The sequence below is a fragment of the Halichoerus grypus genome, chromosome 2 (genome assembly GCF_964656455.1).
Source record: "Halichoerus grypus chromosome 2, mHalGry1.hap1.1, whole genome shotgun sequence".
NCBI lineage: Eukaryota > Metazoa > Chordata > Mammalia > Carnivora > Phocidae > Halichoerus > Halichoerus grypus.
In genome coordinates this window covers 121,179,698-121,193,576 of record NC_135713.1, presented here as the reverse complement: position 1 = coordinate 121,193,576, position 13,879 = coordinate 121,179,698, and the positions used below count along the sequence as shown (strand labels likewise).

At 39.0% G+C, this 13,879-nt stretch overlaps 1 protein-coding gene across 7 annotated transcripts in view; it reads right to left on the bottom strand.

The window, feature by feature from the left end:
- FAM13B (family with sequence similarity 13 member B) overlaps nt 1-13,879 on the bottom strand; it is a 144,636-nt gene that overhangs the window by 19,589 nt on the left and 111,168 nt on the right. For all 7 annotated transcript variants that reach the window (XM_036083623.2, XM_036083619.2, XM_036083646.2 and 4 more), the window contains 3 exons: nt 12,603-12,735; nt 2,647-2,711; nt 403-451 (listed from right to left, as the gene is read on the bottom strand). In XM_036083623.2, the coding sequence (XP_035939516.1) occupies nt 403-451; nt 2,647-2,711; nt 12,603-12,735 (247 nt within the window). The remainder of the gene's footprint in view (nt 1-402; nt 452-2,646; nt 2,712-12,602; nt 12,736-13,879) is intronic.

The following is a 13,879-nucleotide window of genomic DNA, read 5'->3' as shown; positions in this document are numbered from 1 at the left end:
AATAAAGAATACATTTCACAACCACAAAGCTTTTCTCACTCAGCTTAAAAACAAGCAGCGTATATCCTTGTATGGTCTCCATTAGTGTACTACTGTGCCTCTATACTCAGCTGTCCCACTCCCACCATCCAAACTATTTTCAAACACACATCTGCCGTTTTATAATATGTACTACTAGAAGACAAAGTTTGGATCCCAAATTCAGGAAAATGTTTTTATAACCAAGTTACCTGTAACCAAAAGTGACAAATTAAGTCGCTGCTTAACTGTAAAATATCTGGTAAGAGAATCTGTATTTACATCTCCTTTAAACCTATTCAACCCAAGCGTTAAAGGCCAGGTATAATAATTGGTAGGTTAAACCTAGTCAAATTTGTAAGAACCACAAGAAAAAAATCTTACCAGAATCAAGTGTGATAATGTATCACTGTCAAATGACACATATTCTTTCCTAAAAATACAAGTACAGTTATTAGTCTTTTAGGAATAAGTAGGTTACTATCATTGTACAATTCTTACCTAGATTCCTCTCTTCCCCAAATAGTTAGCATTTATAATATGAGAGAAGAAAATGACAACTGGACATATGCCCATTCTTTGGAGCCCTATATCTGAAAATCACACACTACTGAAAAGATCCACAGAATTACTTCAGATTTAGAAAAATTAAGTAACATTCTCCACCCTCCCACACAACCACCCCCCCAAAAGAAAAACATTTTAAAAGTAAAATTAAAATCCACAATAAATAGAAACCAAAAGGGTTGAATGTATAATGGAAAAGATTTTGTAAAGTAAATATTACTTTTAACCAAATAGCTTTATTATCCCCCACTCTGGGACTTTTTTTTATTTTAAAGAAGATTTTTTTTTTTAAAGTACAGTGATGGTCCTATATACATGTATTTTCTTATGGTCCTGTATTTTAAATCTGATTGTGTTCTATCACAATCAGAACAAGATTACTACTTCTAAACCTCTCCTTGCTCAAAACATAATGGTAACATGTAAAAAAAGAAATGTTTAAAAATTTCAATTCACCTCTTATACCCCCCATAAAAATGAACCCCTATTTAGAACAAATATTAGAGCGAGCTGTCACAAATGATCTCTCCCTATCTGACCAGTCAACAGAGCATCTGGTATTATAGTAGGTTAGCAATATACCTACTGTGGGAAATTTCTTCTCCCCCAAAATATGGTGGCAATTTACAATGGTACACACAGATGCTGCTTGTACCCTGCCTTAACAGTGTGTACCCAGATGACAGGTCTTGATCTAACTATGGCAAGTCATCTCCTCATATGCATAATTACCTTATTCTTGCTGAGCATAAGAAATGAACTAAATTCCCTGGCAAGCTCAAAGGCCTTCCCTTGCTTAGAGTGGGAACAAATGGTGGAATGAGCTACATTCTACCTTGAGACTACAAAAGACCCAATCATCTAAATTTGAGAAACATGAGTGTTAAGCATGCAAAATGTAATCCATCTAACCAAGAAACTCTTTGGATCTAAAAACAAGTTTGCTAACCTATACACAAGTTGAAGAGGAAAGAGCTTTTCCAAAAAGATTGAGTCCTCACTAAATGGATCCTTATTGTTCTACCAAATCCAGATGTCATCATTCTGGGGATGCCTGTTTATCTTATATCTTCAGCCCATAGCTCCAATACTCCCTGGGCTGGAAGAGGATCATTCCTGCCTCCTGAAAGGAAGCACAAGGAACTGCTGTAAGCAGGAAATCTGTGGACCTTCAGAGTATGGAGACACTCCAGAGACATGGCTCCAAAGAATTTACTTACCCTCAGAGAACAGGATTCCTACTCACAATTAAGAGAGACAATGGCATTAACACAAGTTTACCCTTGCCAACAAGCTATCACCAAATCAGTAATGTTTGAGAATCCTCAGTATTTACAATCTAGTCTGCATTCATTACAAATCTGTTTTCTGAATATCAAATCATCTTTCCTAGGCAAGTTGTAATATACACTGCTTGACAAGGTCTCAAAGAATCAGAAAAAGGGTAACAGGACCCAAAACCTATTCAGTGACTTAAAACATTCTAGAAAGCTTCTGCTCAAAAGGACTGTATCTATCGAGTATCTATGGTGACTATATATGGCTGAAATACTCATTGCCTCAGTATCTCCCTCCCATTTTTGCTGGCCAAGGATGTAAACAAGCACAACCTGCGTAAGACTATACTGGGATACACCAAGGAGAAGCTGGAAAGGAACAAAAATATCCTGTACAAATGTGGTAAAGCAAATATGCTATAATCTTTCAGTTAGTTATCCACAGTTCTAAGACTATGAATTAACTCAATGAAAGGTATATTCAGAATATCAATAAATTCCCAGTTGTTCTACAAATCAACTGAAAGTTTGGAGTGTCTCCAAGAAGGCTCTGTTCTTCCCTCAGAATGTTTTCCAAGTTATAACTAATGTCTGTCTGAACCTGTAGCCCCTCTGAATATTTATAAGTATGTTTTATGCTTACCATTAAAACAAGAAGTTGGTTTTTTAGATTATCAAAAATGTATGTCATAACAGATAAATTCAGCTAAAAATTCTCACCCCCAAATCTGTCAAGGGCTCCAATTCTCAAAATGATTAATGAGTAATGAGAGAAAATGCTTACCCCTCCAGACAGCCATCTTCACCATCACCACGGTCACCGCACGGCTCTAACAGTACACCTACAGACTGACAACAAACAACACCACCGCTGTGTCAACGGAACTCCCAACACTCATGTACTACAGGAAGTCTCCAACCTCAACTACGGTATTAGACTACAAGTTAGTCAAATGCCCCCTTTTAATTCTTCATAACAGTCTATAGGTGTTGGCACCTCTTTTTAAAGACAGTAATTTATCTTCCTCAAAACCTGAGGCATGTGCGTGTGTATGAAATGCAGACCCTGCATTCTCACTACACTGTTAGGTAAGGGGTACTACTCTTACTATCACATTCCTTTTCCGTCCTTAGAATTCCTTCCTCCAAAAAGGACAGCCATGTGGTCCCACCTGACAAATCCTCCTTCTCTTTCTTCTCAGCCACAAACAGGTTAAGTTGGTAACTTCTTAGCAGGTAACAGAGGAATCATTTGGTTCACCAGATCCCTTTATTACACACATTCGAAATAACAACTGTAAACCTCAGAAACACATATGAACACTCCCCCTATTTTCTAATGAGTTTAGTGACACCATCCCATTCCTATTCCTTCCCCAAATAGATACTCACTGAGTCTAATACAAATATCCTGTCCATTACTACAAATTAGGTAAACTTCTCAATGTTTCTGATGATCACCTCTGAAATCAACAGATAGTTGGATTCTTAAGAAACTACCACTTGTCCAGTTTTAATATGAAAGACAGTTCATAATTATCTGGAAAAAGCTATTCAATTACTTCTTCCTTTTCCAACTATGTATCTCTGTGAGGCTGAACTGTCTTCACGCACTTCAAACAAAAGAACCTACAGCAATAGGGTGTCTGGGTGGCTCAGTCATTAAGCGTCTGCCTTCGGCTCAGGTCATGATCCCAGGGTCCTGGGATCGAGCCCCACATCGCGCTCCCTGCTTCTCCCTCTCCCACTCCCCCTGGTTGTGTTCCTGCTCTTGCTATCTCTCTGTCAAATAAATAAAATCTTAAAAAAAAAAAAAAAAAGAACCTATAGCAATAGATTGAATGCAGAAGCAGGTATGAGAATCCAACTTGACTTTTATTAAGTCAGACAAACATTAATGGTATTTGTAAATATGTAAAACAATACCATTCCTCGAGTACAAAATGTTTTATATAGTTTATTAAGTTTAAAAAAAACCATATTTATAGTACCTTGAGTGAATTAATAAACATTTTCTAATTTTCAATTTTAATTTCTAATGTGGTAAATACTGATAGATATACCCATGTAAACAAAACCCTTCTGGGATACTCACTATCTTTTAAGAGTATCAAGAGGTCCTGAGACTCAAACTTGAGAACCACTGACATCAGACTTCAGCAACCTTTCTGTCTAGAATATAACTTTGCATTCTTAAATATGGGCCCATGAAATAATCATTACTAGACCCAATATTTAAAATAAGCCTTGGTGTTTTATTCAAAGAACCAGGTTCAAGTCCCAGCTCTACCTTTGCTATCACAAATATGAGAATAACAATCATTTACTTGCCTATCTTACAGTTACTATGAGAGAATCAAAAGAAATAGCTTAGAAGAAAAAATTATAAAGTTCTATTATAAAAGCATACTATTACATCACCAACTCCAACATACTTTTTAAAATTTTATTTCTTTATTGGAGAGAGAGAGAGACAGCATGCGAGCCTGAGTGGGGGAGGGAAGGCCAGGGGGAGAGGGAGAAGCAGATGCCCCGCTCAGCAGGGAGCCCGATGCAGGGCTCCATCCCAAGACCCTGAGATCACGACCTGAGCTGAAGGCAGACGCTTAACCGACTGACCCACCCAGGCGCCCCTAGGCAACATAATTCTTTAAATGAATACTGAAAAGTAGTTAAAAAAAAAAAAAAAGCAATTGGAGTCAACATAAAAGAAGCAGTAACAGAAGACAAAAGCTGATACACTGATAACACCAGCAGTGTAGAAGGAGATGAAATTCAGAGTAAGGTGCAGAGTTATCTTCTACATTATGCCCCAAGACAAAAAAAAAAAAAAGAGGTATTAGGGTCAGGTTAAAGTATATCTAGACTTCAATTTAACAGACACAGAAATATACAATACTTTTTTGAGAAACTAAAATATTTTACTTCCTCAGAATTCACTCTATACAAAACATTTATTCCTTTGTACATGGGGAGAAAGAGCTTGTTTTTTCTAAATTATCAGCTGGCAAAACAGCCCATACTCTTCCGCCAAACCATCAGGGTCCTCAAAAGAAAGTCTAAGGTGCTCTGGCCCCCATTAAGGTAAGCTAGAGAGCTCTGGTGGTGGTGCTGGTGGGGGTGGGGGTGGTGGGGTTGGGGGTGGTGGGGGTGGGGTGGGGGTGGGGATGGTGGGGGTGGGGTGGGGGTGGGGGTGGTGGGGGTGGGGTGGGGGTGGGGGTGGTGGGGTGGGGGTGGGGGTGGTGGGGGTGGGGTGGGGGTGGGGGTGGTGGGGGTGGGGTGGGGGTGGTGGGGGTGGGGTGGGGGTGGTGGTGGTGGTGGCGGCGGCAGCGGCAGCGGCAGCAGCGGAGGCCACACTCATGGGAGCAGCGGCTGCAGCATAATCATATTGCCAATGTTTAGGGGCTGTCAGGACTAAATGCCAGGAGCTAATTAAAGCCTAATGGGCATTTCCAGTAATTTCTGTGGCCTCCCCCCATTCCTTATCCATTCATTATTGATACTTCCACACTGTTTAGTTCTGTATCTCCCCATCTCCACCCACCTAGTTTTCCTCAAGCACGCTAGTTACTTCTTTTAAATAAGCTAAATATCCCCACTCCATTCCACATTTCATTTGCTTTGTAAACTCTTACTAAACAGTTTATTAAGTAAGAAAAGTTCTTCCATTGATCAATGTGTAAGTAAGTCTCTACCGCAAAGGAAACCATCAACAAAATGAAAAGGCAACCTACCAAATGGGAAAATATTGGCAAACAATGTATCTGACAGGGGTGCTTGAGTGGCTCAGTCGGTTAAGCATCCAACTCTTGAATTCAGCTCAGGTCACGATCTCAGGATCATGAGATTGAGCCCCACGTCAGACTCTGCCTGGGCATGGAGCCTGCTTGCGATTCTCTCTCCCCGTGTCCCTCTGCCCCGCCCCCAGATCGAGTACATGCACTCATGCTCTCTCAAAAAACAAAACAAAACAAAACAAAAAACAAAAAACCCACAATATATCTGACAATGAGTTAATATGTATAAAAGATGTATAAAATGTATAAAAGAAAAAGACCTCATACAACTCAATAGGAAAAAACAATCAGATTTAAAAATGGGCAGAGGGGGAAAAAAATGGGCAGAAGACCTGAATAGACATTTGCCCGACATATACAGATCATCAAAGGTACATGAAAGGTGCTCAACATCACTAATCATCACAGAAATGCAAATCAAAACCACAATGAGATAGCACCTCATACCTGTCAGAAAGGCTATTATCAAAAAGACTAGAAATAACAAGTGCTGGCGAACATGTAGAGAAAGGGAATCACAGTACACTGTTGGTAGGAATGTAAACTGATCCGGCCACTATGGAAACCAGTATGGAGGTTCCTCAAAAAATGAAAACTAGAACATGTGATTATCAGCAATTCCACTTCTGGATATTTATCCAAAGGAAACAAAAACACTACTTCAAAAAGATAACGTCATGGCCAGGTTCATTGTAGCATTATTTTCAATAACCAAAACATGATAACAACCTAAGTGTCCATCAATGGATGAATGGATAAAGAAAATGTAGTGCATATATTTATACAATGGAGTATTATTTTGCCATAAAAGAGAAGGAAATTCTGCCATTGGTCACAACATGGATGGACCACGAGTGCATTATGCTAAGTGAATTAAGTCAGACAGAGAAAGACAAATGTCACATGATCTCACATGTGACATCTAAATAAACAAAACAAAAACAACCTCATAGATACAGAGAACAGATTGGTTGTTGCCAGAGATAGGGACTTGGGAGTGGGCAAAATGGGTCAAAGTACTCAAAAGGTACAAACTTCCAATTACAAAACAAGTAAGACATAGGAATATAATGTATAGCTTAGTGACTACATTTAATAATACTGTATTGTAGGGGCGCCTGGGTGGCTCAGTGGTTAAGCGTCTGCCTTCGGCTCAGGTCATGATCCCAGGGTCCTGGGATCGAGCCCCGCATCGGGCTCCCTGCTCCGTGGGAAGCCTGCTTCTCCCTCTCCCACTCCCCCTGCTTGTGTTCCCTCTCTCAATGTGTCTGTCAAATAAAATCTTTAAAAAAATAATAATAATACTGTATTGTATATATGAACATTACTGAGAGGAGATCTTACAAATCTCAACACAAGAAAAAAAGCTTTTTAACTGTGTGGTGATGGATGTTAACTACCTATTGTGATCATTTCACAATATATACACACATAAAATCATTACGTTGTACACTTGAAACTAATATAATGTTGGGGTGCGTGGGTGGCTCAATTGGTTGAGCATCTGTCTTCAGCTTGGGTCGTGATCCCAGAGTCCTGGGATCAAGCCCCGCATCAGGCTCCCTGCTCCACGGGGAGCCTGCTTCTCCCTCTCCCTCTGCCTGCCACTCCCCCTGCTTGTGCATGTGCACTCTCTCGCTCTCTCTCTCTGTCAGATAAATAACTAGAAACTGGGCGCCTGGGTGGCTCAGTTGGTTAAGTGACTGCCTTCGGCTCAGATCATGATCCTGGAGTCCCTGGATGGAGTCCCGCATCGGGCTCCCTGCTCGGCAGGGAGTCTGCCTCTCCCTCTGACCCTCCCCCCTCTCATGTGCTCTCTCTCTCTCATTCTGTCTCAAATAAATAAATAAAATAAAATAAAATAAAATAAAAAAACTAGAAACTAATACAATGTTATATGACAATTATTTCTCAATTTTTAAAAATAAAAAGAGAAAGAAGAGAGAGATTGGGATTTAAAAACAACCAAACAAACATGTTACTGAGTGGCTGTTTCCTGGGAGAGGTTTTATATATTTTTTTAACTGTTAAGAAAAAATAAAAAACCTGGGGCACGTGGGTGACTCAGTCAGTTAAGCGTCAGACTCGGTTTTGGCTCAGATCTTCATCTCAGGTTGTGATATAGAGCCCCACACCAGGCTTCCAGGCCAGCAGTCTGCTTAAGACTCACTCTCCCTCTCCCCCTGCCCCGCCCACACTGGGAACGCTCAGGGGCGCCCACCCACTCTCTTTCACAAATAAATAAATAAATCGGGGCGCCTGGGTGGCTCAGTTGGTTAAGCGACTGCCTTCGGCTCAGGTCATGATCCTGGAGTCCCTGGATCGAGTCCCGCATCGGGCTCCCTGCTCGGCAGGGAGTCTGCTTCGTCCTCTGACCCTATCCCCTCTCATGTGTTCTCTCTCTCTCATTCTCTCTCTCTCAAATAAATAAATAAAATCTTAAAAAAAAAAAAAAAAAAACAAATAAATAAATAAATCTTTAAAAAAAAACAACAAAAAAAAACAAAACCTAGTAAGATCTCATAATAGCACAAGTCAAACTGACAATCATCTATCGCTTCTTCTTGGCTGTCTGCTAGAGCTTCCCAAATACTTCTGGCCTCCACTTCTGAAAAAAGATTACATTCCACTAATTGCTCAGTGTTTGGAAGATATAAATAACTGTAAGTCTGTTAGGTACCAACAATAAAAGCTTGTGAATCTTGAAATGAATTGATTTTATGATAAGTTTACTGATAATAAGTATTTTTTTTTTTTTTAAAGATTTTATTTATTTATTCATGAGAGACAGAGAGAGAGAGAGGCAGAGGGAGAAGCAGGCTCCCAAGGAGCAGAGAGCCCGATGCAGGACTCGATCCCAGGACCCTGGGATCATGACCTGAGCCGAAGGCAGACGCTTAACTATCTGAGCCACCCAGGTGCCCGATAATAAGTATTTTGATGTGAGCTCTGATCAGGCTACTGATTTTCAGTTTTAACCCCTCAAAAATAGTCCAAATTACCCTACCAACTATTGTACCTATTTAAAAATGTATAGATCTAGGGTGCCTGGATGGTGCAGTCAGTTAAGCAAGTCAGTTAAGCAACCAAGATGTCCTTCATTAGACGAATGGATAAATAAATTGTGGTACACTGAAACAATGGAATATGATTCAGTACTAAAAAGAAATGAGCTATCAAACCATGAAGAAAACACGAAGGAACCTTAAATGCATTATTATTAAGTAAAAGAAGCCAATATGAAAAGACTACATACTACACAATTCCAACTATATGATATTCCTTTTTTTTTTAAGATTTTTATTTATTTATTTGACAGAGAGAGAGAGAGAGACAGCGAGAGAGGGAACACAAGCAGGGGGAGTGGGAGAGGGAGAAGCAGGCTCCCCGCTGAGCAGGGAGCCCGATGCGGGGCTCGATCCCAGGACCCTGGGATCATGACCTGAGCCGAAGGCAGACACTTAACGACTGAGCCACCCAGGCGCCCCCAACTATATGATATTCTGGAAAAGGCAAAACTATGCAGACAATAAAAAGATCAGTGGTTGCAAGGGTGGTGGGAGAAATGAACAGAGCACAGAGGATTTTTAGGACAGTTTAAAAACCAGAGTACGATATTATAATGAATACATGTCATTCAAACCACTGAAATATACATCAAGAATAAACTTTAAGATAAACTAGACTTTGAGTGATTATGATGTGTCAGTGCAGGTTCATTCCTGGTAAAATATGTACCATTCAGGTGAGTGACGGTGCTAATGGGGGAGGCTGTGCATGTGTCAGGGCAGGGAACATATGGGAAATCACTGTACCGCCCTGTCAATTTTGTTGTAAACCTAAAGCTGCTCTAAAAAATAAAGTTTTTGGGGGCGCCTGGGTGGCTCAGTTGGTTAAGCGACTGCCTTCGGCTCAGCTCATGATCCTGGAGTCCCTGGATCGAGTCCCACATCAGGCTCCCTGCTCGGCGGGGAGTCTGCTTCTCCCTCTGACCCTCCCCCCTCTCATGTGCTCTCTCTCATTCTCTCTCTCTCAAATAAATAAATAAAATCTTTAAAAAAAATAAAAATAAAAAATAAAGTTTTTGGAAAAAAAATAATTCTTGCATTCTTTACAAAGTAATTCATACACCAATTTCATTCAACACATTTACTTAGGGGGCACCTGGCTGGCTCAGTCGGTAGAGCACAACTCTCACATTGGGTATGGAGCCTACTGATAGGGGAGGGAAGGGGAGGAGAGGAAAACAGAGAGGAAGAGAAGAGAGAGAAAGAGACAAGACGAGACAGGAAGAACAAGAACAAATTTACTTAGATGCCCACACTAAGTGTCAGATGTTATTCATTTGTTTGGTCACATATTCCACAAATACTTAATGAATACCTATGTGTTTTAGATAATGGGGATGCAATAATGAACAAAACATAAAAATTTCAACATTCATGAAGGTTGAGGATTTACAGTCTAAAGGTGGGAGAAAGACAATAACAGTAACAATAAACTAATAATTTAAAAGATATGTGCAACAGTGATAACACTATCAAGGACAAGGGGGAGAAGGACAGGAACTTCAGGGACTAGATAGGAGTGGGTCAATGGGAACACCTGCTAATACTAAAACGGAGTGATGAGGAGATCTGGCCATACTGAAAAGGTCAAAGTGAGGAAACATCTGCAGGATCAGAGGAAGAAGCAAACCAGGGGACACCTGGGAAAACAGCAATCCCGACAGAACCTTAATACTGAGATGTCTGTTAGTGTTTCTGTAGTGCCTACTCCCATATTTTTATACCCAGATGGCACTGGAAGGTTCTAAGAAGAGAACTGACATTATACAATTTTCCTTTTAAAAGAATCACTCTGGCTGCTGTGCTGAGAATAGACCACAGGGAGGCCAAGTATCAGGTAGGAGCCCATATTAATCTATTAATCTATAGGTGAAATAATGTTGGGTTTGCACCTACATGGTGGCAGAAGAAAAGGTAAAAAGTGGTCAGATTCCAGATAAACTTTCAAGGTATAGCAAACAGGACTCTGTAAAAGACTGGATGTGCAGTGAAAGAAACCAAGGATGACCCAAAAGGCTTTTGGCTTATGCATATGGAAGGAGAAATTGTCCTTTATTGAGATTTTAAAGACAAAAAGAAGATCAGATATGTGGACAAGATTGTAAGTTCAGTTTGGTGCCTGTAAAGTTCAAAATGCTTTTAAGATTTTCAAGTGTAAATGTTAAGTAAAACAACTCGATATAAGGAATTAAGTTCAAGAGAAAGATCTCATCTAGAGATACAATTTTGGAATCTTTAGCATGTAGATGGTATTTTAAAATCATTAGTCTAAATGAGATTACCAAGGGAGTGAATGAAAATAAGCAATCTGAGAACTGGGTACTGAGCCACTCCAAATTTCAAAGGTTCAGAACATGAAAAGCAATCAACAAAGAAACAGAGCAGCCAGTCAAGTAGGAAAAAACCCAGAGGAGTGAGAGATCCTGAAAGCCAAGAAAAAAACCGTATCAAGGTAGTGGGAGTAATTAATTGAATCATATTGTACTCATAGATCAAGTAAAATGTGCAAATGACATCATTGTTAACTTGCAAAAGCAATTTCAGAGGAATGATGGGGCAAAAGGTTACCTGAAGGGGGTTCAAGAGAGAGTGGGAAGAGAAGAATTAAAAGAGACAACACATTCAAGTTATTTTATTACGGGGGAAGCAAAAAATAGGGGTTTAACTACAGTGGGGTGAAGAGTCAAGAGAAAGTTATTTCCTAAATGTGGGAAAGTAACATTTTACACTGATGGAAATGATCCAGTAGACAGGCAGAAAAGGGCAAGGAGACAACTACAGAAGCAATTAATGATGAAGAGATGAAAAGGGATTAATCTAATATACCAGTAGAAGTAAAAGCATTAATATACAAGTAATAAACAAATGCAGTGAAAATAGCGAAACAGCTTAACTTCTGTGAAATGTTTCCTAGCTTATAAAAATAACTGTATACTTCCACTTCCTTGGATATTATAATAATCCTCTAATATAAGTATTACTCCCCACCTAAGGAAAAGCAAAGAGCAGATAAGAAAAGTTAGGTAAGGTGGCCAAAGTCACAGTTCTATTAAGAGGCAAAGCCAGAATACAAATCTCAGTCAACAGATCCTGAATTCTTTATTATATCTTTATCTTAGAGTTTATGGTTTAGTATGAAAACATGTTGAAGAAAACTTCCTTATCCATTAAGAATCTTATTTTAAAAAGTGTTACCAAAACTGAACTTTGAAACATGTCTTAGAAGGATACTGCTTTGTATATTTATTGACATTATTTTAAAAACATTACCACTGATAATTAAGACACTGAAAACAATTTAGTGACTTCTAAAGGGATGTTCATGGGGGCGCCTGGGTGGCTCAGTCGTTAAGCATCTGCCTTCGGCTCAGGTCATGATCCCAGGGTCCTGGGATTGAGCCCCACATCAGGCTCCCTGCTCGGCAGAGAGCCTGCTTCTCCCTCTCCCACTCCCCCTGCTTGTGTTCCCTCTCTGTCTCTCTCTCTGTCGAACAAATAAATAAAATCTTTAAAAATAATAATAATAAAGTGATGTTCATGGATTTTCTCTGTGAAAAGATCCCACGTTCTTCAGAAAAAAATTGGGAAATAGGAAAAAAGCTTTTAAAAAGAACAAAATTCAACCATAATACCACCAACCACCTCAGCTAACATCGTCATTTGTTTCCTTCCAGGCAAATATTCTTAAATATTTTATATCTAATTCCCTACCCAATGATGGTTCTTGATCTTTACTGATAGGGTGTATGTTCTGGGAATTTATAATCAAGACAAGTATGTGTCAGCCTCTGGTATCAAAGGAACACATAAAGCAATCAGCGCTGTACGTCTAGCATACCTAACACAAAGATTTTTTTAGTCTTTGCATTTCTTACCTGGTTATTTTCTTCATCCTCAAATACAAAATCTTGCTGCATAACTTCATTGTCTAAATTAGTGCTAGCCACAGGTTCTGAACAGTCTCTGTTACTTTCACTGGCATTAATAATATCATCAGCAATATCAACCCTAGTAATGAAGATTAAAAAATCAGATCAGGCCAAATGTTGAGTATGTAATGCCTTTAAAATAAATAAATATCAATAATGATCTGAAACTTTCACTTGTTATAGAAAATGTGTCCTTTTCATAAAACTTCACACTTTCTTTATTTTGCCAAATTAGATTATTAAACACACTAAGTTTATTTTTGCCTCTCCAGGTAATGTTATAAGAAAACCACCTTGTTTGTTACTCCCTTTGAAAATTTTCAAAAGCAAATGAATGGCTGAAAGAACAATTTGTGTGTCAAAATAATTTCCCTTACAAATGCATACTCTCAATTATAATGATCTGTTCCAATTAAAATACAAGTCTAGCACTAGATACGATAATGTCCAACACCTTATCAAGCATGATAGGAATAGCTTCCTACTGCAGATTTTTCATGTTACATAATTTAGAATATGCAAAATACTGCAGCAGGCTTTTGTTTACAAATACAATACCACCATCAATGACAGAACATGAATTCCTTCCCCAGAGATAAAAATAAGAAGATTGTCTGAGCATGGGCATGGGTTTCAGGATCTCTAGCTAAGCTAAAGACAAACACCAAGGAATCTACTTATATTAATTATAGCCTTTGAAAGAGTTCTCCACGATTTCCAACTTCTAGTTACTGTTTTGTTTCAGACACTGCTTTTTTCCTTCATATTCAGCCCAAACAGTCCCTAGATCAATCCAGTTTTATCAGTTCTAGTCATGCCTTCAAAGCACGACAAATCAGGGCCACAGAGCTGCACTGGCTGGTCATGCCATCTATTCAGACACATAGCACACCTGCAGTTGTACAATATGGTATTCCAAAAATAAACATATTGCAACCACTGGTTTTCAGATCCATTAATTTTTTCAGTTTCAGTTCATATTCAATAGCTATTCTAGTGTACTACACATACTCGGCCTTTTGAAAATCTAATTCTTCAAAAAAAAAGAAAAGAAAAGAAGAAACACTTTACCCAATTATCTTTTTTTTTTTTAACCTGCTATGAACCCTCCAAATTTGGGTACATCTTTCTCATCTGTCCTCCAAATAAAATCTGGTAAATGAAAACTATGAAATCATTATATTATGGTCTCAAAGAAAGGCACCTATATATCCCTCAAGTGC